Genomic DNA, 23,329 nt, shown 5'->3' with positions numbered 1-23,329 from the left:
CAGAAGGAGGGTAGCCCTGGCTTCAGAAGGCTAAACTTCTATTTTGAGTGGTGACACTCATAGCTTGCCTCAGTTCTTTTGTACCTTTGGTTCAAATACAGATGCTATGAAATCATTATAACAAAAGGCTGAAAGTGAAAAGTACCTGAAGAGCTACCAAAAGGGTAAGGGCTTCTCCCCCAGGCTTCCCAATCTCAATTCATGGTGCCACCCAATTGCCCAAGTCAAAACCACAGAGTTGTCCTTGATCCCCCTTTCTCACTCAACCCCAAATCCAAAGAAATATCAAATCTTACTTCCAAAATGCAGCTGAAGACCACACCCTCTTTATATTCCCACAGCACAGCCACCACCATGGTCCAAAACACCATCATTTCTCATCTGGACTGTTGCAATTCACTTCCAGAGTAATCTTTTTAAAACATAAGTCTGAGCATGTCACTCCCTCACATAATACATTTCAGTGACTGTCCATCGTTCTTAGGATAACAAAACAAAACTTACATCCTAACATTTCCCACAAGGCCCTGCATTATCTGGCACCTGCCCAACTCTCCTGCATTATTTCAAGCAGCTCGCCTTCTACATCAGGCCTCAGATAGTTAATGAAGTTTCTGGGGAGCCCACCAGATTCAGGCCCATACACACGCTGTTCCCTTTGCCTGGCCTCTCATTTTTGCTGGTCAACCCTGATTCATCTTTTAAGTCAGCCTAGACATTGCTGCCTTCCAAAGGCTTCCTGGGCTAGGATAGAGTCTCCTCTAATTCTATGTAGTACCAGTTACCACAATTATAATTTAAATATTGGTTTTTGCACTTATTTTTTAAATGCTTACTCCCTTTGCAACTATAGGTTTCATCTCAGGATAAGGAATTGTTAAATCTGCCTTGTTTCACTAGCATATAGTACAGTGTCTGACTGACTGACTGGATGGATGGATGGGTGAATGAATGAATGAATGAATGAATGAATGAAGTGAATGGAGTGTCCAGATAGGAGATCAGGAAAGGCCTAGAAGAATCAGCATAGCGAAAGAGATGGTTATGTTTGGAACTTCAAGAGTCATGAGCCTGGAATAAATGAGCTGAGATGTATGTTCTCTTGCAGTTCTGATCATCCAGGCTTTCTTTCCTTTCCTTACTAAAAGTCATTGACTCAGCCCAGCTCCATCTAAACTTTCCCTCCGCCTGGTTTTCTGACTGGGGAGAATGGCTTTCATCTAGGTGTCCCACTCTCTCTCTGTTCCATTTTCTAACCAAGCCCATTCTCCCTCCAGTCTACTTTCCCACCACACCCTTGGATTTATGTAGCTGAGTAACTGTTACTATAAAACAAATTTGCAGTTCTGCTTAGGCAGTGAAGTGACTGGAGCTTTGCAGTTGACCTAAACAGGCAGAGGAGAGCATCCCCATCCCATTCCCAGCACACTCTCAGACTCAAAACACAAGTAGTCAGCCCCTAAATGCAAGGGCTTAGTAATAGAGGACTACAGCAGAACCCAAGCCAAATGCCAGCCACAAGAAATTGAAAAGAAATCTTTCCACTGTGCAAAGACAAGCTCCCTATTGCATTATGCCCATCTCCTAATAGAGTTCACTGGTTCAGTTTCCCTTTCAATTTTCTGTAGGACTCAGTCAGCACCTATTATCTTGGTCACAGACTGGGAGATGATATGGCATTTCTCTTCCTGACAACTCAAGGTACACTAAGACAGAAAAGCAAAGGGGAGGTACCTCCTAAAGTTTGGATGACCACTTTCCAGTTTTGGAGGTCTCACAGCATGAAACTGAAAGACCAAAAGAAGCACCCTAAGTGCCCATCAGCAAATGAGTGGATCCAAAAACTATGGTACATTTACACAATGGAATTCTATGCAGCAGAGAGAAAGAAGGGGTTTATACCCTTTGTGACAGCATGGATGGAACTGGAGAGCATTATGCTAAGTGAAACAAGCCAGACGGTAAGGGACAAATACCATATGATCTCACCTTTAACTGGAACATAATCAACAAAAGAAAAAAGCAAACAAAATATAACCAGAGCCATTGAAGTTAAGAGCAGTCTAACAATAACCAGAGGGGAGTGGGGAGAGGGATTTTCAGGAACTACTATAAAGGACACATGGACAAAACCAAGGGGGAGGGTGGAGGCGGGGGAGGGCGGTGGGTTTGGCTGGGGTGGGATGGAGGGGTGGGGAGAAAATGCACACAACTGTAATTGAACAACAATAAAAAAAAGTTTTAAAAAAATTTTTAAAAAGGTAACTCAAAAAAAGAGAATATACAGAAAAAATGTTCCTGAATGAATATGTGTGTATATGTGTAAGGAGGGTGGGCAGGGGAGGAGGGGAGCATGTGTAGATCATACAAGAACTTACTATTTGACACAATGGGGAAGAATAAATATTAAGTAACAAATAATAGGCCCCATTTGTCGGGCCTTTTCTATATACTGCGAAGTGGTTTTTACTCAATATTTCATTTAATTTTCAAAGCAACCCAATGAGTAAGCATTTATGTGCCCATCTTATAAATGGGGAAATAGGCTCACTAAGTCACACAGCTCATGAGTGGTCAAGCTCCAGGATTTAGATTCTGGTGTCCTTGCTTTGAACCTCTACTTGCAACTGCTTTCCTAGGGCTAGAGACCAGAAAGGAACGGATATTTGTTTGTGGTGTGGCAGAGGGCTTGAGATTAGACGTTAAAGAATGTTCTAACGAGTCTGCATTCCCACCAACAGGCATACAACTGTAATGGAATAACAATAAAAATTTTTAAAAAAAGAATGTTCTAACGACAATGAGTGCAATTTTATTGTAGTCAGGGTAATTAGGCTTGTTACAGCTCCTCCTCTGAGGGCCTTTACATTTAAGATGAATAGATGCTTCTATCCCTGGCTGGTTTAAGGGAAGCACTCTGTGTTCCCAGCACAAGGCTGGCCTGCTTGAACTAACTGATGCCTCACTGGGGTACAAGATTGCCATACATGAAACCATTAGATTACAGAAGATACCACAGGATGTGTACCCACATGGGGCTGGAAAAAAGCAAGGGCTATAGACAGGCAGATGCTACTGTGGTTAAAGGCAAGAACTTTGTGGTCAGGTGGACTTGTGTTTGAGTCCCTGCTGACTCTCCTGATTGTATGACCTTGGGCATGTTACTCAACCTGTCTAATCCTCTCTTTCCTAGTCAGTAAAAAGAGGCTAAGAATAGAACCTACTTTGGAGGGTTGCCATGAAAATTTTTAAAAAGATGATACATGTAAAGTGCTTGGCACAGAACTTGAACATAATAAGGATACAATGAATGGTAGTTGCTATAATAATTGTTACTATCGGAGTCCAGAGGCAGGAAAGAGCAGCCTGGAGCAGAGCTGTGCATTAGTAGCTAAGAAAGTCTTCCTGGGAAACTCGTTTTGTTCTGAATCTTGAGGAACTGCTCAGGTAAAATCAAAAGGAAAGAATGGGGACAGAGGTAGAGTTCATAGTGGGGTGAGACTTCAAGTTTTCTATCCTAAAAAAAGAGAAAAAAACTAATTTGATCTGTGGTTTTAACTAAACAAGAAAGTTAATTATTTGGGAAGAGATAGTGATAAGAGATGAAGTCTTCTATCCTTGTTTCCAAACCCAGAATTTAAAGTGACAGAGAGAGCCTCAGAGACCTAAAAAAGAAACCAGACACATAGGGTTCTTTGCTTCCCTCTGGGATCTCTTTGGGGTGAAGGGGAAGGAACCTGGAAATATGGCTGGGGGCAGAGCTATGAAGGATGGGGGGCAGAACCTGAAACAGGGAAGTCAGGAAATGTGGGTGAGGCCCTAATACTGTGTGGGGTAACTCAGGTGGGAAAACTTAGCTTTAAGGCTGGATTGACAGGGGTATCCTGTCAGACAGGAAGCCAGTTTTTAGACTCCAGTCATCTCTCTTGTCAGTCTTGATAGCTCAGGGTGGGAGGCTCTCTGAGACAAAAGACTTTTTTGTGCAAATTCATTATTCTCTAACAGTCTGCCTTATCTCCCTGATGAGAACATCAACTCCTAAGGGGCTAGGATGGTTCTCCAGGAAAAATGCTGTTTTTTTATATTCTCTATCCTTAACCCTCTATCAAATACCAACTATCAACCCCTTATATCAAGCATCACCTGGGCCTTTGTTTCAAAATGCAAATTTTAAGGGGGGGGTTCCCCCCTAGGGAGTCTAATTGGGTATATTTAGGTTTTTTTAACAATTACTCAGCTGATTTTTTTGGCAAGGCAAATTCAGAAAATACTGAGTTAGATAATCCCTTGAATCCCTTTCAGTCCTAAACTTAGGCAGCAGAGGGTAGTAGGAAAAGCCCTAAGTTGATAGCAAGAGGTGGGTTTTGGCCTGACTCTGACCCTGCACTTCAAGGAAGTCTGACTCTGTTATTGGTGCTCTCACAGTACCTGCATGCCTGGGTACCTGTTGTCATCTTTGGTACTAATAAGAACCTGTGCCGGGGAAAATCTAGAAGGGAGGGAGGCTGTAGATAAGAGAGTTTTCACTTATCTGCAATCAAGATCTCAGAAAAAAAAAAAACAGGGGGACCTAGAATAAACAGAAATCATAAATGGACATGAGTGAGGTACACTAGGTTCCAAAAATCCCCTTGGAGCTTTCTCTTGCATTGGATTAGCAAGACACCATAGATCTCAACAATTCTCACTATACACAGGTGTTGCCTAGGCCCAAAGAATTTTTTTTAACGTGCCCAAATGACACAGCTAATCAGAGGAAGCAGGAATTTAGACCCCCACCCCGACTTCACCAAGTTTATTATTGAGGTGCACAGCAGGTCAGTCCTATTGTCTTAGGGCTAGTGGAGAACCCCTGATGATCAAGCGCCAGTGTCTTGAGTATCTGTATATTCTCCGGAATAGCCTGGAGCCTATCATTTCCCTGCATCTGCTCAGACTATTAACAGAGAACAGGGAGAGAGAATGGGAGTCTGGAGAGGCGGGCAAGACTGAGGAAAAGCCCTGAATGGCGGGAAGAGGGAGGCTGTAATGAAAAGGAAAGGCTCACAGGGGCTCACAAAATGTGAGTGCGTTGAAGGCTGCATCCAGAGAGGTACCCTGCTTTACCAAGATCTCACATCTCAGAGGTGTCAAAACAGGCAACAACATCAGCTCCCCTCTCCAAGAGAGGGCAGTCAAAAGATTGAGTGCGAGGCGAGGTCTGATTTTGCAGAAGCATTTTAAAAATCCGCTTTGTCAGAGAAACTAAAAGACCAAACAAAACCCCTAAAACATCAAGCCACATTATTTCATCCACGTGGCAAAAGAACAAGTCAAAAAAAAAAAAAAAGGAAGAAAGAATGAAAAGAAAAAGGGGAGGGTCAGAGTCACTGGTCCCGCCCCTGCCGGGAGGAAGGGATTTATCCCAAGAACCAACCCCTGACCCTGTTGCTGATGGAACGCGGCAGGAAGGGACAGAGATAGAGAAAGCCCCTTTCCTACAAAGCCGCTATGCTGTGGTCCCCTCTCCTCCGGCCGCTGCTGGAGTGTGGGGAGCTTTCGCAGGCCCTTTAAGGGTCGAAAGGTACGCGGTCACTTTAAGGCAGGTCGGGTCGAGGTGGTTTCTCTTTTCTGAAGGAAGTGACGGGGCGGGGCGGGAATTGAATGAAAAGTGCAAAACAGCCCCTGAGCGCCCGAGTCCGGAGCAGCGGGAGACGAGGGGAGGGCGGAGGCTGCCTTGGAGCCGCTGGGTGTACGCCGCGGGGCACAGTCTACGTGCGTCCGTGCCACGTCTCGGGCGGCCCGCATCTAACCCCCCCAAGGAGCCGCTCTCAGGAGCCCCAAACTAGCCACCAACTTTGAGCGAAGTTTGTAGCGCCTCTCTCTGCCCGCACGCTGCGTGCTGAGGCCGCAGAGGGCGGCGGTGGCCCCTGGGGATGCGCCCTTCAGGCTGTTGCGGACTCCCTACCGCGTCGGGTGCTCTGCTGATACTGCTACCACTTCTAGTGCCGCTATTCGGGGCGCCGCGCGGCGTGGGCGCGGGGGCGGGCGCGCCCGCTGAGCTGCGTGTCCGCGTGCGGCTGCCCGACGGTCAGGTGACTGAGGAGAGCCTGCAGGCGGACAGCGACGACGACAGTATCAGCCTCGAGCTGCGCAAGCCCGACGGCACCCTTGTCTCCTTCATCGCGGACTTCAAGAAGGTGAGGCGCCCTCACTTTCCGGGGTGGGACCTTCGAGTCTGAGTGCCTGGGTCCCCATCGCACTCAGGCCTGCAGACCTAAGATTGGGACCAGAGGGACGCGACTTACCCAGCTTTACGCAGGGCTCTTCTCTACACCTCTTCGCCCCGGTCCCCATTGTCCAGCCCCATTCTTCTCCCCAGGTACTACTCTGCTGCTCCCACCGAGTCACCCCTCCAGCTTTTCACCTCCTTCCTCCGGGTGCCCAAGTCCTGTCTCACTCCCTGACTAGCCTTTTCCCCATTTCCTCTTCCAGCTCTCCCCAGAACCTCCAGGTTCAGACCCTCTTTCAAAAGTTAGTATTAATGACCTAGACTTCCTCTTGGAGTAATTTCTGTATTCTCCAGCGGGGGCGGGGGTGGGGATGGGGAGTGGGTGGATTGGAAATCCAGGGCCAGGATCTTGCTTTGTAACGAACTATAGAAATGATCCCTGAAAGTAAGTGACTCCAGGCCTTGAAGCCCTGACATCTTGGAGTCTGTGAACCACCTCTACTGTTTCATTTTCCTAGGCTAGAGGGAGGGCAATGCTGGGCAGAACTGATTGTCCCTGGTCTCTCCCAAGTCAAGGAGAAGCTACCTCTCCTTTTTGCTCTGGAAAGCTGGGAACCTTGCAGCAGAATGACCTGAGGAGAAGCCCCAAATGAAGTCCACATGCTCTGAGAGAGATGCCACCCCTTACAATGCCTGGAAGGAGGGCTGGCCAACCCTCATGTTTTGGTCATGATTGTGGGAGGGTAGCAGAGACCAGCCTCTACTCAGTGTGCGTTTGTTGTGGAGGGACTAGAAAGTGGACCTGGCTCCCAAGGTTAGGGGGCATGGAGAGTGGAGATGCTGGAGTTTCTCAGCAAATAGGCCTGAAAGGGTGGTCAATAACTAACAATGACCCAGCAGCAGGAGTCCTGAAGGAAAAGTGGGTGAGTGAGGTGTCTCTTGATCTTCTAGCGCCCCCACTCCCCTCACCCCCAGATAAAAAGAGGCCCCATTGTATTTCTGGGGGAATGGGCAGGAGAGGCCAATTAGATAGCTGGGCAGGTGGGTTATGCCAGGGCCATGGGACCATTGACTGAGCCACCTCTTTCTCCTCACTCTTAAAGTCTGGGAACTTGAGAGGAAAGGGGGCAGAGTTTGGGAGGCAGCTTAGGGACCTAGTAAAATTGCCATAGATAGCATGGGGGGCATAGATCCAGTGGACCGTGGGGGCTTGACTGCTCATCTGTACCAGGACTACTTCAGTTGTTATTGACATGGGACATAGGTGGACTATGAGAGATGGGGAGAGGGTGAATGGCCACAATTGGGAAGACTTCATGGCCGTTTCTTACTCAGTAGGCCCCAGATAGGTTCTCAGATTCAGGTATGACAAGGTGAGTTTGTGTGTGGTGAGAGGGAAGCTGGTGGGGCCAGAACACCTCCATCTTCCCCACCTGAACTCCAGGGAAATTTTGTCAAGTGTGTTCTTTTCCCAGAAAATTGAATAGTGGCTGGATCTCTCAGGAAGCAGATCTAATCTTCCCCTCCTACCTTTGCCCTTGAGAGTGAGCCTCAGGCCAGGCTAAGCCTCCCACTTTCCTGGGCACTGTCCACTGTGCTCTGAGTTGAAACACTGGAGGGAGACTCCTCCATCCCTGGGACTTCTCCAGCAGCCAAGGCTGTGGGTAGGATACCAGTGAAAGAATTAAAAGGTAGGGTTAAGCTTTTCTAGCATCTAGCTGCAGCAAGAAATATGTTAGTGGTCTTCCCTGCAGGCTAGGAAAGGGGAGAGCTCAGGTGGCAGTGCAGTGGAGGACTGCCCAGTTAGAGACTGTTGTTGATTGCAAAAATCCCATTGTAATTCCCAGAGCGTTTCAAACCTCCACCCAGACTTCTGAAGTCCTTTTCAGGTTAGCTTCTGACCTAGAAGCTGGTGTTTCACACCTGCCCCCGGCATCTCCAATTTCATCAGCAAGGATGGAAATTGGGAGTGGAAGGCTCAGAAAGGGAACCAGCTCTCCAAGATCCCCTACAGCTCCTGGTTTCTCAGTTAACATGGGGCATAGTGGAATTGGGGAATGCAAGGTGGTGTGTGTAATAGCCTTCACTCCCACCCCAGTCCAAACCCTTCTGGGTAGATCTCTCTTGTTGCCTGCTCACTTCTCAGATCTATCTAGAAGTGATGATTTTTCTTGTAGGAAAAAAGGCCTGGACATGGTGGTTCTTTTGTTTCATGTACCAAATCCAGTTTTGGTAGTTTGGGAAAATTCCTTAGTCTGCTTGGGAATAGTTATGTTTGCCATTTTATCACCTTTGGGAGGTAGTCCAGACTGAAATGAGACAGACCTGATTTAATACTGGGCAAACTACATGATTTCTGCAAGCCTTCATTTGTTCATCTGCAAAATGGGAGTAATAATGGTACAAATCCCATTGTTATTGTGAGAACTAAATAGGAATGCATGCAAAATACTCACTATATATTGGCTATTAATGCTAAGTTATCAAGAAATAGAAATCATTAACTTTCATAATTGTGGCTCACGTAGCATCACCTTATGGAATCTCCCTGCTAAGCTTGGGCTCAAAGAGATTGAATGCTGTATCCAAAGTCACATAGCAAGTCAGCACTGAGCCTGGAGGAGACTTGAGTCCCTCATAGTAAAATTTAAGTGCCTTGTATTAGAGTTCTCTGGAGAAACAAAAACAGTAGAAACACATATAGAAACAAACATACACACATATACATAAATATACAGAAGGACTTTGTTTTCAAAATCATGAGATATTTTATTTATTTTTAAAAATTTTTGCCTAGTCTGGCATGGCTCAGTGGATTGAGCACATACCTGTGGACCAAAAAATTGCTGGTTTGGTTCCCTGTCAGGGCTTATGACTGGGTTGCAGGCCAGGTCCCCAGTTGCAGGTATGCAAAGGCAACCTATTGAAGTTTCTCTCTGACATTGATGTTTCTCTCCCTCTCTTTCTCCCTCCTTTCCCCTCTCTCTAAAAATAAATAAATAACATCTTTCAAAAAATTTGTATTGACTTTATTGGGGTAACAATGGTTAATAAAATGATACAGGTTTCAGGTGTACAATTCTATAATATATCATCTATATATTGTATTTTGTGTTTACCACCCAAAATCAAGTCTTCTGTCACCATTTACACCCCTCTATACCCTCTGCCTCCTTCCACTTCCCTTTTCCCTCTGGTAATCAGCATACTGTCATCTGTCTATGCAGGTTTTTATTTTGTTTTATTTTTTATGCTTAATCCTTTCATATTTATCATCTGCAATCCTCCTCTGCTCTGACAGTCTGTTCTCAATCTATGAGTATGTTTCTATTTTGTTAGTTATTTGTTCATTAGATTTCACATATGAGTGGAATATTATGGTATTTGTCTTTCTCTGACTGGCTTATTTTACTTGGCATAACATTCTCCAGGTCCATCCATGCTGTCACACAGAGTAGGATTTCCTTCCTTTTTATGGCTGAGTAGTATTCCATTGTGTAAATGTACCACAGCTTTTGTATCCACTCATCTTCTGATGGACACTTGGGCTGCTTCTAAATCTTGGCTATTGTAAATTATGCTGCAATGAACATAAGGGTGCATATATTCTTTTGAATAAGTGTTTTGGGTTTCTTTGGATATATTCCCAGAAGTGGAATCACTGGGTCATAAGGCAATTCCATTTTTAATTTTTTGATGTAACTCCATATTGCTTTCCACAGTGGCTACACCAGTCTGCATTCCCACCAACAGTGCACTAGGGTTCCCTTTTTCTCACATCCTCACCTACACTTGTTGTTTGTTGATTTATTTATGATAGCCATTTTGGCAGATGCAAAGTGATATCTCACTGTGGTTTTAATTTGCATTTCTCTGATGATTAGTGACATTGAGCATCTTTTCATTTGTCTATTGGCCATCTATATGTTCTATTTGGAGATGTGCTTATTCAGGTTCATTGCTCATTTTTAAATTGGATTTTTGGCATTTTTTTGATGTTGAGTTATATAATTTATTTATAAATTGTGGAATTAACCCCCTACCAGATGTGTCCTTGGCACATATGTTCTCCCATTCAGTGGGTTGTCTTTTCATTTTGTTATGGTTTCCTTTGCTGTGCCAAAACTTTTTAGTTTGATATAGTCTTATTTGTTTATATTTTCTTTTGTTTCCGTTGCCCAAAAAATATATCAGAAAAAATATTGCTACAAGAAATGTTCGAGATTTTACTGCCTATCTTGTCTTTTGGAATTTTTATGGTTTCAAGTCTTACATTCAAGTCTGTAACCCATTTTGAGTTTATTCTTGTGTATGTGTGAGAAGGTGGTCTAATTTCAATTTTTTTGCACTTATCTAATTTTTCCAGTACCACTTATTAATAGACTGTCTTTAGCCCATTGTGTTTTTGCCTCCTTTGTCAAATATTAATTGACCTTAAAGGCATGGGTTTATTTCTGGGCTCTTTATTCTGTTACACAGATTTATATGTCTGTTTTCATGCCAGTACCATGCTGTTTTGATTCTTCCAAGTTTGTTCTTCTTTATCAAGGTTTCTGTTACTATTCAGTGTCTTTTGTGGTTCCATGTAAATTTTTAGAATATTTGTTCTAGTTCTGTGAAATACACCATTGGTATCCTTTTTAAAGATCATCCAAGGGTATGTTTTTATTGATTTTAGAAAGAGGCAGGGAGCTAGAGAAACATCAATCAGTTGCCTCCCATACACACCCTGACCAAGGATTAAATGCAGCCCTGGTATGTGCCCTGACTGGGAAGCAAACCCACAACCTTTTGTTGTACAGGGATGATGCTCCAACCAACTGAACCCCCTAGCCAAGGCTACATCATTGGTATCTTGATAGGAATTGTGTTGAATCTATACATTGCTTTGGGTAGTATGAACATTTTAGTGATGTTAATTCTTCCTATCTATGAATATGGTATATGCTTCCACTTAATTTGTATCTTCTTTGATTTCTTTCTTCAGTGTGTTATCATTTTTCAAATACAGGTCTTTTACATACTTGGTTAAATTTATTCCTAAGTATTTTGTCCTTTTTGGTGCATTGTGAAAGAAATTGTTTTCTTTGTTTCCTTTTCTAATAGTTTTTTATTGGTGTATAAAAATGCAACTGACTTTCAGATATTTATTTTGTATCCTGCTACTCTCCTGAATTCATTTATCAGTTCTAGTCATTTTTGGTGGAATTCTTAGAGTTCTCTACATACAGTATTATGTCATCTGCAAATAATGACAGCTTTACTTCTTCCTTTCCAATTTGGATGCCTTTTATTTCCTCTTCTAGTCTGATTGCTGTGGCTAGGACCTCCAGTACTCTATTGAATAAGAGTGGTGAAAGCAGACATCCCTGTCTTGTTGCTCATCTTAAGGAAAAGCTTTTAGTTTTTGCCCATTGAGTATGATGTTGGCTGTGGATTTGTCATCGATGGCCTTTATTCAGTCAAAGCATGTTCCCTCTATTCCCAGTTGCTGAGAGTTTTTATCATAAATGGGTGATGGGTTTTATCAAGTGCTTTTTCTGCATCTTGATATGATTATGTGATTTTTATCCTTCATTTGATTTATATGATGTATCATGTTTATTCATTTGCAGATAGTGTACCAGCCTGGCATTCCCAAAATACTGGTAAATCCCACTTGGTCATGGTGTATGATCATTTTAGTGTATTGCTGAATCTGGTTTGCTAATATTTTGTTGAAGATTTTAGCATCTATGTTCATCAGGGATAATTGATTGGCCTATAATACTCTTGCTTTGTAGTGTTTTTATCTGGTTTTGGAATTAGGATAATGCTGGCTTTATAAAATGAGCTTGAGTGTCTTTCCTCCTCCTGAATTGTTTAGAATAGTTTGAAGGTAGGTGTTAGTTTTTCTTTCAGTGTTTGGTAAAATTCTTCTATGAAGCCATCTGGTCCAGGACATTTGTTTGTTGGGAATTTTGTGATTCCTGCTTTAATTTCATTAGTTGTGCCCTGGCTGGTATGGCTCAGTTGGTTGGGTGTCATCCCACAAAGTGAAAAATCACCAGTTCAATTCCTGGTCATGGAACATGCCTGGGTTGTAGGTTCGGTCCCCAGTCAGGGTGCACTCAAGGGCAACTGATCAATCTTTCTCTCTCACATTGATGTTTCTCTCCCTCTCTTTCACCTTCTCTGTAGAATCAATAAAAGAGAAAAATTTTTTAAACTTCTAATTCTTCCTAATTCAGTTTTGGAAGGTACTGTGTTTCTAGAAATTTATCCATTGCATCCAGATTGTCCAGTTTGTTGGCATATAGATGTTCATAATGGTTTTTTTTACAATCCTTTGTATTTCTGTAGAGTTATTTGTTACTTTTCCTGTTTCATATCTGGTTTTATTTATTTGGGTCCTCTCTCTTTTTTTCTTGATGTATCAGTTAAAGGTTTGTCAATCTTGTTTATCTTTGTAAAGAACCAGCTCTTGGTTTTATGGATCTTTTGTATTGTTTTTTTACATTTTTACTTCATTTATCTCTGCTCTGATCTTTATTATTTGCTTTCTTCTGATCACTTTGAGCGTTGTATGTTGCTCTTTTTCTAGTTTCCTTAAGTGTAAAGTTAAATTGTTTATTTGGTATTTTTCCTGTTTCTTGAGGTAGGCCTATAATACTAAGAATTTCCCTCTTAGGACTGATTTTGCTGTCCCATAAATGTTGGTTTTTTGTGTGTTCATTTTCTTTTGTTTCAGGGTATCTTTTGATTGCTTCCTTGATTTCATTGTTAACCCATTTATTGTTTAGTAACATGTTAATTAGCCTTCATGTCTTTGTGTATTTTTTCAGTATTTTTGTTATGATCGATTTCTAGTTTCATACCATTGTTGTCAAAGAAGATTCTTGATATGATTTCAGTCTTAAATTTATTGAGACTTGTTTTGTCCTAACATGTGGTCTATCCTAGAAAATGTCCCATGTGCCCTTGAAAAGAATGTATATTCTGCTGCTTGGGGTGAAATGCTCTGAAGATATCAATTAAATCTGTCTGATCTAGTGTGTCATTTAAGGCCACTGTTTTCTTGTCGATTTTCTGTCTGGAAGATCTATCCACTGATGTCAAGTGGGTGTTAAAGTCCCCCACTGTGACTATATTACTGTCCATCTCTCCCTTTATGTTTAAGATTTGCTTCATGTATTAAGGGGTTCCTATGTTGTGTGCATAAATATTTACAAGATTTATATCCTCTTGTTGAATTGATCCTTTTAGCATTGTGTAATGTCCTTTTGGTCTCTTGTTATAGCCTTTGTTTTGAAGTCTTTTTTTATCTGATATAACTACTGCTAACCCAGCTTTTTTTTTTCTTTCATTTCTATTTGTGTGAAATATACTTTTCTATCCCTTTACTTTTAGTCTGTGTGTGTCTTGCATTCTGAGATGGGTTTGTTGTAGACAGCATATATATGGGTATTGTTTTCTTATCCATTTGGATACCCTAATTTTTTTGATTGGAGCATTTAAGCCATTTATATTTAAAGTGATTATTTGTAGGTACGTATTTATTGCTTATAACTATGTTACTCTTCTTCTTTTTTTTATTTAGAATTGATTATAGAGAGAGGAGGGGATAAAGAGAAAGACAGAGAGACAAACAATGATTTTTTGTTATTGTTGTTCCACTTATTTATGCATTGATTGGTTGATTCTTGTATGTGCCCTGACTAGGGAGCAAACCTGAAACCTTGGCGTGTTGGGACCATGCTCTAACCAACTGAGCTACCTGACCATGGTAGTGGTTTCTTCTTCCTTCTCTTCCTCCTTTTTCTCATCCTCTTCCTCCTTTTTCACATCCTCCTCCTCCTCTTCTTCTTCTTCACCCTTTAACATTTCTTGTAATACTGGTTTGGTGTTAATGAAGTCCTTTGATTTTTTTCTTGTCTGGGAAGCTCTTTATTTCTCCTTCAATTTTAAATAATAGCCTTTCTGGGTAAAGTAATCTTGGTTGCAGGTTCTTGTTTTTCATCATTTTGAATATTTTATGCCAGTCCCTCGTGGCGTAAAATGTTTCTGTTGAGAAATCAGCCAATAGTTTTATGGGAGCTTCCTTGTAGGTAACTGTCTTTCCCTTGCTGCTTTTAAGATTCTGTCTTTAACATTTGCCATTTTAATTATGATGTGTCTCGGTGTGGGCCTCTTTGGGTTCATCTTGTTTGGGACTCTCTGTGTTTCCTGAACTTTGTGTCTTTTTCTTTCACCAGGGTAGAGACATTTTCAGTCATTATTTCTTTTTTTCTCCTTTTAAATACATTTTATTGATGATGCTGTTAGTGTTGTCCCAATTTTTTCCCTTTTGCCTCCCTCCACCCATTACCCCCACACCCTCCAGCAATTCCTCCCCACCTGTAGATCATGTCCAGGAGTCATGTATGTAAGTTCTTTGGCCACTCCATTACCTACACTATTATTAACATCCCCCTGTCTGTTTTGTACCTACCAATTTGTGCTTCTTAATCTCTATACCTTTTCCCTCATTTTCCCCCTTCTTCCTCCAACTGATAACCCTCCAAGTGATCTCCATATCTGTGATACTGTTCCTGTTCTGCTCGTTTGCTTAGTTTGTTATTTGGATTCAATTATTGAAAGTTAGAATTTATTGCCATTTTAGTGTTCATTATTTTGATCTTCTTTTTCTTATATAATTTCATTTAGTATTTCATAGAATAATGGCTTGGTGATGATGAACTTTAGTTTTACTTTGTCTGGAAAGCACTTTATCTGCCCTTCAATTCTAAATGATAGCTTTGCTGGATAGAATAATCTAGGTGGTAGTTCCTTGATTTTCATCACTTTGAATACTTCTTGCCAGTCCCTTCTTGCCTGTAAAGTTTCTTTTGAGAAATCAGCTGACAGTCTTGCAGGAACTCCTTTGTAGGTAACTCTCTGCTTTTCTCTTGCTGCTTTTAAGATTTTCTCTTTGTCTTTAACCTTTGGTATTTTAATTATGATGTGTCTTGGTGTGGTCCTCTTTGGATCCATCGTATTTAGGATTCTCTGTGCTTCCTGGACTTGTATGTCTACTTCCATCACCAAATTAGGGATGTTTTCTTTCATTATTTTTTCAAATAAGTTTTCAATTTCTTGTTCTTCCTCTTCTCTTCCCAGCACCCCTATGATTCAGATGTTGGTACATTTAAAGATGTCCCAGAAGTTCCTAAGCCTATCCTCATTTTTTTTTTGAATTCCTTTTTCTTTCTGCTGTTTTGATTGAATGCTTTTTCCTTCCTTGTGTTCCAAATTGTTGATTTGATTCTCAGCTTTGTGCCCTACATGCTAGTTCCCTATAGATTTTTACTTCACTTAATGCAGCCTTCATTCCTGCCTGGGTCTGTTTTATGCTGTTGAAGTACCTAGTGAGTTCCTTGAGCATCCTGATAACTAGTGTTTTGAACTATGTATCTGATAGGTTGCTGATATCCATTTCATTTAGTTCTTTTTCTGGAATTTTGTCCTATCATTTGGGCCCTATTCATTTGTCTCCTCGTTTTGGCATCCTCCCTGAGTTTGTTTTTTTTTTCTGTGTATTAGGTAGAGCTGCTTTGACTCCCTTCCCTTAGAAGTGTGGCCCATTATAGAAAAAGCACACCTGTTAAGTTGTATGGGGCAGAGCCTTAGGTAATTGCCAGGGCTGGGCAACCTGTGTCACCACTCTGTTGCTCTGTTTGGGGCGGGTTCTCAGAGGGGACAATGCTGCTCCCTGGCCACTGGAGTTATGCTCGGTAGGAAGCTGTTTCCTGCTACTCATAGTTCACTTTCTCCCCATATGCCACTGGTGCCTTTCCAGCTGTTGCCCTGGAGCTGAATCCCAGAGAAGGTGGGTCTGCATGAGTCCTAAGTCTTTGGCAAGCTCTTTAAGAGGAATCTTTTGAGAATCCTGTAGTTTCTTCTGCCACCTCAATCCCCATTGGTTTTTATAGACAGAAGTCATGGGGACTTATCTTTGTGGTGCTGGAACCCTGGGCTGGATGGTCTGCACAGGGGCTGGGATCCCTTGCTCCTGAAGTATCCCTCCAGTTTTTTATTGACCACACTGGATGTGGGATGGCCTGTTTTGTCTCCATGTCTCTCTGTGACTCTCCACCCCTCCTTCCCATCTGGATGAATGTGGCTTCTTTAAATCCTTGGTTGTTGGACTTCCACACAGCTCGATTTTCTGACAATTCTGGGTGATGTTTATTTTGTAGTATAGTTTTTTTGTTTTGTTTTAGTTTTTGGTTTTGTTTTGGTTTGTTTTGTTTTTGCTATAGTTGTGCGTGGAGGCCAGGTGTGTTTACCTATGCCTCCATCTTGACTGGAAGTCCATATTTTATATTTTAATATAAATTGGACCAGTGCAGTGTTGTTGCTACCTGGGCAAAGCCGCTGCTCCCAGTGGCGGCCCACTGGACAAAATATCCACCCTCCTTTCCAGGACAGAGTCCCATTTTATAGGAGGTTAATAGTAAAACCATAAGGTGAGTTGTCACATAGACCACCATAGAAATAATGCATTCCTAAGTTAACAGATCCAGATCCCCATCTTTTAAAGTGAACTGTTCTCCATATTGATGTGAACATCACTGATGGCCAAGCTTCCACAGTAAGCTTTCAGTTCTTTTTATGTTTTTGCAGTAGTGGTTCTTCAAATCCAAGAAAGTCACAGCCCGTAGAGCGTCATCTGGTCCTGAGAGCTAGTGTGCCCCCAGCTCAGTGCTCATTCATTCCCTGATGCCCAGCTGGCCCATTTTTAGTCATTATTTCTTCAAATAGATTTTTAGTCCCCTGTTCTCTCTCTTCTCGTCCTTTCACCCCTGTGATGTGGATGTTGTTACATTTCTAGTTGTCCCAAAGGTCCCTTAAACTACCCTCATTTTTTTGTATTCTTTTTTTTCTTTTAATTTAAACATTTTATTGTTTATGTTATTCCAGTTGTCCCATTTTTTCCTCCTTTGCCCCCCCTCCACCCAGCCCACTCCCCACTCCCGTGGCCAATCCCCACACCATTGTCCATGTCTATGGGTCCTTCATGTATGTTCTTTGACTAATCCTTTCACCTTCTTTCAATCAGTCCCCATCTCCTCCCTCCTCTCTTACAGCTGTCAGTCTGTCCATGTTTCAATGCCTCTGGTTTTATTTTGCTCATTAGTTTATTTTGTTCATTAGATTCCATTTATAAGTGAGATCATATGGTATTTGTTTTTTACCAGCTGGTTTATTTCACTTAGCGAAATAGTCTCTAGTTCCATCCATGCTGTCACAATAGGTACGAATTCCTTCTTTTTTACTGATGTGTAGTATTCCATTGTACAAATGTACCATGGCTTTTTTATCTACTCTTCTACTGATGGGCGCTTAGGCTGTTTCCAAATCTTGGCTATGAAAAATAGCACTGCTATGAAAATAGATGTGCATATGTTCTTTTGAATTGGTATTTCTGTGTTCTTAGGATATATTCACAGCAGTGGAATTGCTGGGTCAAAAGGCAGTTCTATTTTTAATTTTCTGAGGAAATTCCTTACTGTTTCATACTGTTTTCTATAGTGGCTGCACCAGTCTGCATTCCCACCAACAGTGCACTAGGGGTCCTTTTCTCCATATCCCTGCCAGCACTAGTTGGTTGCTGATTTATTAATGATAGCTGTTTTGGCAGGTGAGAGATGATATTTCGTTGTGGTTTTAATTTGCATCTGTCTAATGGCTAGCAACGTTGAGCATTTTTTCATATGCCTGTGGGCCATCTGTATGTCCTCCTTGGGGAAGTGTCTGTTCAGGTCCTTTGCCCATTTTATGATTAGATTGTTTGTCTTACTGGTGTCTCGTCAGATAAGTTCTTTATATATTTTGGAGATTAAACCCTTATCCAATGTATCATTGGCACATGTTTTCCCATATATTGGGTTCCCTTTTCATTTTGATGGTGGTTTCTTTTGCTGTGCATAAGCTTTTTAGTTTGATGTAGTACCAATTATCAATTTTCTCATTTGTTTCCCTTGCCCTAGAAGATATATTGTCAAAAATATTGCTATGCAAGATATCTGAAATTTTACTGCCTATGTCATTTATCCATTCTGAGTTTATTCTGGTGTATGGTGTAAGTTGTTGATCTAGTTTCATTTTTTGCATGTACCAGGCCAGTTCTTCCAATACCATTTAATTGAAGAGGCTGTCTTTACTCCATTGTAGACTTTTGCCTCCTTTGTCAAATATTAATTGATTGACCTTAAAGATGTGGGTTTATTTCTGGGCTCTCCATTTTGTTTCATTGATCTACACTGTTCTTATACTAGTACCAGACTGTTTTGATTATAGTTGCCCGTTTGATATCAGGTTTGTGATCCCTCTAACTTTGTTCTTCTTTCTCCTGAGGCAATTCAGGGTCTTTTTCGGTTCCATATGAATTTTTTGAATATTTGTTCTATATCTGTGAAATATGCCATTGGTGTTTTAATAGGAATTGCATTGAGTTCATAGATTGCTTTGGGTAGAAATTTTAATGTTAATTCTTCCAATCCATGAGCATGGTATATACTTCCACTTGTATCTGCCTCAATTTCTTTCTTCAGTGTTCTATAGTTTTCCAAGTACAGGTCTTTTACTTCTTTGGTTAAATTTATTCTTAGGTACTTTATTTCTCTGTTGTTGTTGCAGTAGCAAATGGGATTATTTTCTTAGTGTCACTTGCTGATAGTTCATGCTTGGTGTATAAAAATGCCATCATTTTCTGAATATTGACTTTTATCCTGCTATTTTGCCAAATTCATTGATTAGGTCAATGAATTAGGCAAGCAGTATTGATTAGGTCAAGCAGTATTTTGGTGCAGTCTATAGGGTTTTCTAAGTATAATAATATGTCATCTGTGAATAATGGCAATTTACTTTTCTCTTTCCAACTTGGATACCTTTTATTTATACTTCTTGTCTGATTGCTGTGGCTACAGCTTGCAGTACTATGTTGAATAAGACTGGTGAAAGCAGACATCCCTCTCTTGTTTCTGATCTTAAGGGAAGTGCTTTTAGTTTTTGTCCATTTAGTATAATGTTGGCAGTAGGCTTTTCCTATATGGCCTTTATGATGTTTTGGTATGCTCCTTTTATTCCCACTTTGCTGAGTTTTGTTTTGTTTTTTATCATAAATAGGTGCTGGGTTTTATCAAATACCTTTTTCTACATCTGTTATATGATCTGGTGATTTTTGTCTTTCATTTTGTTTATGTGATATATCACATTTTCTGATTTGTGAATATTGTACCAACCTTGCATTCCTGGGATAAATCCCACTTGATCATACTTTATGATCTTTCTAATGTATTGCTGGATCCACTTTGCTAGTATTTATTGAGCATTTTAGCATCAATGTTCTTCATGGGTATTGGCCTGTAATTTTCTTTTCGTTGTGCCTTTACCTGGTTTTGGAGTTAGGATAATACTGGCCTCATAAAAAGAGTTTGGAAGTCTTCCTTCTTCTTGAATTTTTGGGGATAGTTTGAGAAGGATAAGTCTTAGTTCTTTTTTGAATGATTGTTAAAATTCACTTGTGAAGCCATCTGGTCCAGGACTTTTGTTTTCTGGAAATTCTTTTATTTCCTCTTCAATTTCATTAGTTGTTATTGGTTTATTCTGGTTTTCTGCTTCTTCCTGATTCACTTTTGGAAGATTTTATGTTTCTAGAAATTATCCATTTCCCCTAGGTTGCCCAATTTCTTGGCATATTATTGTTCATAGTATTTGTATTTCTGTGGTATCAGTTGTTACTCTCCTGTTTCATTTCTGATTTTATTTATTTGGGTCCTCTCTCCTTTGTTCTTGATGAGTCTGGTCAAAGATTCATCGATTTTATTTTTCTTTTCAAAGAATCAGCTCCTGCATTCATTGATCCTGTGGATTGTGTTTGTAGTCTCTATGTTATTTATGCTGTGGTCTTGATTATTTCCTTCCTTCTACTCAATCTGGGCTTTGCTTGTTCTAGTTCTTTTAGGAATAGGGTTAGGTTGTTTATATGTAATTTTTCTATCTCCTTTAGGTAGGCCTGCTATGCTGTGAAATTTCCTCTCAGGATTGCTTTTTGCTGTGTGCCATAGGTTTTGGTTTTGGGATTTTTGTGTGTTAATTTTCTTTTTATTTAAAGATTTTTAATTTTAGAGAGAGGGAAAGGGAGGGAAGAGAGGGAGGGAAACATCAATGTGTGGCTGTCTGCTGTGCGCCCCCGACCTGGGAACATGACCTGCACCCCAGGCATGTGCTCTGATGGGGAATCGAACTTGTAACCCTTTGGCTTGCAGGCTGGCACTCAATCCACTGAGCCTCACCAGCCAGGGCTGTGTTTTCATTTTCATTTGTTTCCAAGTACTTTTATATTTCCTCCTTGATCTCATTATTGACACATTATTTATTAACATGTTATTTAGCCTCCATGTATTTGAAGGTTTTTGAGTTTTTATTGCAGTTAATTTCTAGTTTTAAGTCATTGTGATCCAAGAGAATGTTTGATATGGTTTCAGTTTTCTTGAATTTGTTAAGGCTTATTTTGTGTCCTACAACGTGGTCTATCTTTGAGAATGATCCACATGCACTTGAGAAGAATGTGTTGCTTTGGGATGAAATGTTTTGTTCGGGTCAATTAAATCTATTTGATCTAGTTTGTCATTTAAGGCACCTGTTTCCTTCTTGATTGGAAGATCTACCCATTGGTGACAGTGGGGTGTTCAAATCCCGTACAATGACTGTATTGCTGTTAATTTCTTTCTCGAAGTTCTCCAGGTTTTCTTTTATACGAGGCCTCTCCAGGGAAAGTCCAGCCATTGTTAATACAATGAGAATGGTCTGCATGATGTCAATGTCACCTGGCAATCAAGGAGAGTGGACTGGAATGCACATGCATGAACAATGACAACTTCACTGTACGCCTGGGAGGCAGTGGACACCATTTAGTGAACATGTGTACTGTGCGGCCATCACATTCAAAATGACTGAGCAAGTAGAGCAATGAATCTGTATCAAATTTTGCATTCAGCTTAAACATCCCTATATGGAAATTATTCAGATTATTCAGAAGGCTGCAGCTATGGGCAACTGGGGATTGGCAACTTCATCATGACAGTGCGCCCGCTCATGCATCGTGTCTCCGGCAGAGTTTTTTTGCAAAACATCAAATCACCCACGTGACTCAGACTCACTACAGCCCAGATTTGTCAACCTGTAACTTTCTGCCTTTTCCCAAAACTAAAATCACCTTTGAAAAAGATTTCAAAGGTGATTTTAGGGAAGAGAATTCAGGCCATCAATGAGATTCAGGAAAATTCAACAGGGTAGCTGATGGCAATTGGGAGAACTGTGTGAGGTCCCAGGGTGCCTACTTTGATGGGGACTGAGGTGTCATTGTCCTATGAACAGTGTTTCTTGTATCTTGTATCTTCTTCAATAAGTGTCTCTATTTTTCATATTACATGGGTGTATACCTTCTGGACAACCTTGTATTTAGGTGCTCCTATATTGGGTGCATATACATTTACAAGGGTTGTATCCTCCTGTTGGATTGATCCCTTTAGTATTATGTAGTGATCTTCTTTATCTCTTGTTTGACTCTTGTTTTGAAATCTAATTTTGTCTGGTATAGGTATGGCTACCCCAGCTTTTCTTTCATCTCCATTGCATGGGATACCTTTTTTATTCCTTCACTTTCAGCCTGTATAAATCTTTTTTTCTGAGGTGGGTTTCTTGCAGACAGCAAATATACAGGTCATGTATTCTTATCCATTCAGCTACCCTTTGTCTTTTGATTGAAACCTTTAGTCCATTTACATTTAAGGTTATTATTGATAGGTACTTTTTTGCCATTTTTGCCCTTTGAACCTGTGTGTGTATGTGTGTGTGTGTCTATTTCTTCTAAGGGAAGTCCCTTTAGCTTCTCTAGTGATGCTGACTTGGTGGAAATGTACTCCTTTAGCCTTTGGCGGAGGGGGGGGGTCTGGTAAGCTCTTTATTTTGCCTTCCATTTTCAATGAAAACCTTGCTGGATAGAGTAGTCTTGGTTGTAGGTCCCTGCTTTTCATTACTTGGAATACTTCGTGTCATTCCCTTCTGGCCTGTTGAGAAATCAGCTGACAGCCTTATCAGAGCTCCATTGTAGGTAACTGTTTCTCTCTTGCTGCCTTTAAAATGCTCTCTGTCTTTACACTTTACACTTTTAATTATGTTGTGTCTTGGTGTGGATCTCTTTGGGTTCATCCTGTTTGGGACTCTCCATGTTTCCTGAACTTGTGTGACTTTTTCCTTCTCCAGGTTAGGGACATTTTCTGTTATTATTTCTTCAAAAAAGTTGTCTACCCCTTGCTCCCTTTCCTTTCCTTCTGGTATCCCTATGATGGTGAATACTGTTATGTTTCATGTTGTCCCAAAGCTTCCTTAAACCATCTTTGGTCTTTTTAAGTCTTTTTTCTTTTTGTTGCACTGACTGGGTGTTATTTTTTCCTACCTTGTCTTCCAAATTACTGATTTGATCCTCTGCTTCGTCAAGCCTGCTTTTAATGCATTCTAGTATACTCTTCATATTAGATACTGCATTCTTCATTTCCAACTGATTCTTATTCATAGTTTTATGTCCTTTCTCATGCTGATGTAGTTCTTACTAAATTCCTTGAGCATCCTTGTAATCATTACTTTGAACTCTATTCTGATAATTTGCTTGCCTCAGTTTCATTTAGCTCTTTTTCTGGGGATTCCTCCTTCTCTTTTGTTTGGAGGTTGTATCTTTGACCATTTTAGCTCTCTTTGTTTGTTTCTATGTATTAGATAGATCTGTTTTGACTTTCTCTCTTTGTGGGGTGAACTTATGTGGTAGGAGTCCTTTGGGACCCTGTGGTGCAGTCTCCTTGATCTCCTGAGTTGGATGCTCTGTGAATGTCCTTTGTGTGGGTTATGTGGGCTCTTCTGTTATTGGACTGGCCAAAATATCTGTTTAGTTTTTTCCACAAAATAAATGACCCATACTCCATTTTCACCAATGACTTTTTGTTTTGGATATTTTGAGTATGTTGGCTATTTCCCACTATTGGCTTCTAGTCAGTGGAGCCCAGGGGTGCTGCTATACATCTTTCAATGCATAGGGCA

The 23,329-nt window shown here is 40.9% G+C and overlaps 1 protein-coding gene across 3 annotated transcripts in view; it reads left to right on the top strand.

Annotated features, from left to right (window-relative positions):
- The first annotated feature begins 5,420 nt into the window (after positions 1–5,420).
- Positions 5,421–23,329, top strand: part of OAF (out at first homolog) — a 34,317-nt gene continuing 16,408 nt past the window's right edge. The window contains exons 1-2 of one of the 3 annotated variants that reach the window (XM_053925231.1): positions 5,421–5,563; positions 5,986–6,179. Coding sequence is in view for 2 of the 3 variants with exons in the window: in XM_053925230.2 (XP_053781205.1) it covers positions 5,916–6,179 (264 nt within the window). In the remaining variant the exon portion in view is untranslated. Of the gene's footprint in view, positions 5,564–5,621; positions 6,180–23,329 lie in introns of those variants that run through there. The other 2 variants (XM_053925230.2, XM_024569573.3) reach the window with 2 other exon arrangements.

This window comes from Desmodus rotundus, chromosome 5, assembly GCF_022682495.2.
Source record: "Desmodus rotundus isolate HL8 chromosome 5, HLdesRot8A.1, whole genome shotgun sequence".
Lineage (NCBI taxonomy): Eukaryota > Metazoa > Chordata > Mammalia > Chiroptera > Phyllostomidae > Desmodus > Desmodus rotundus.
Note: the sequence above shows the minus strand (reverse complement) of the source record. Positions and strands in the feature narration are given on the sequence as shown.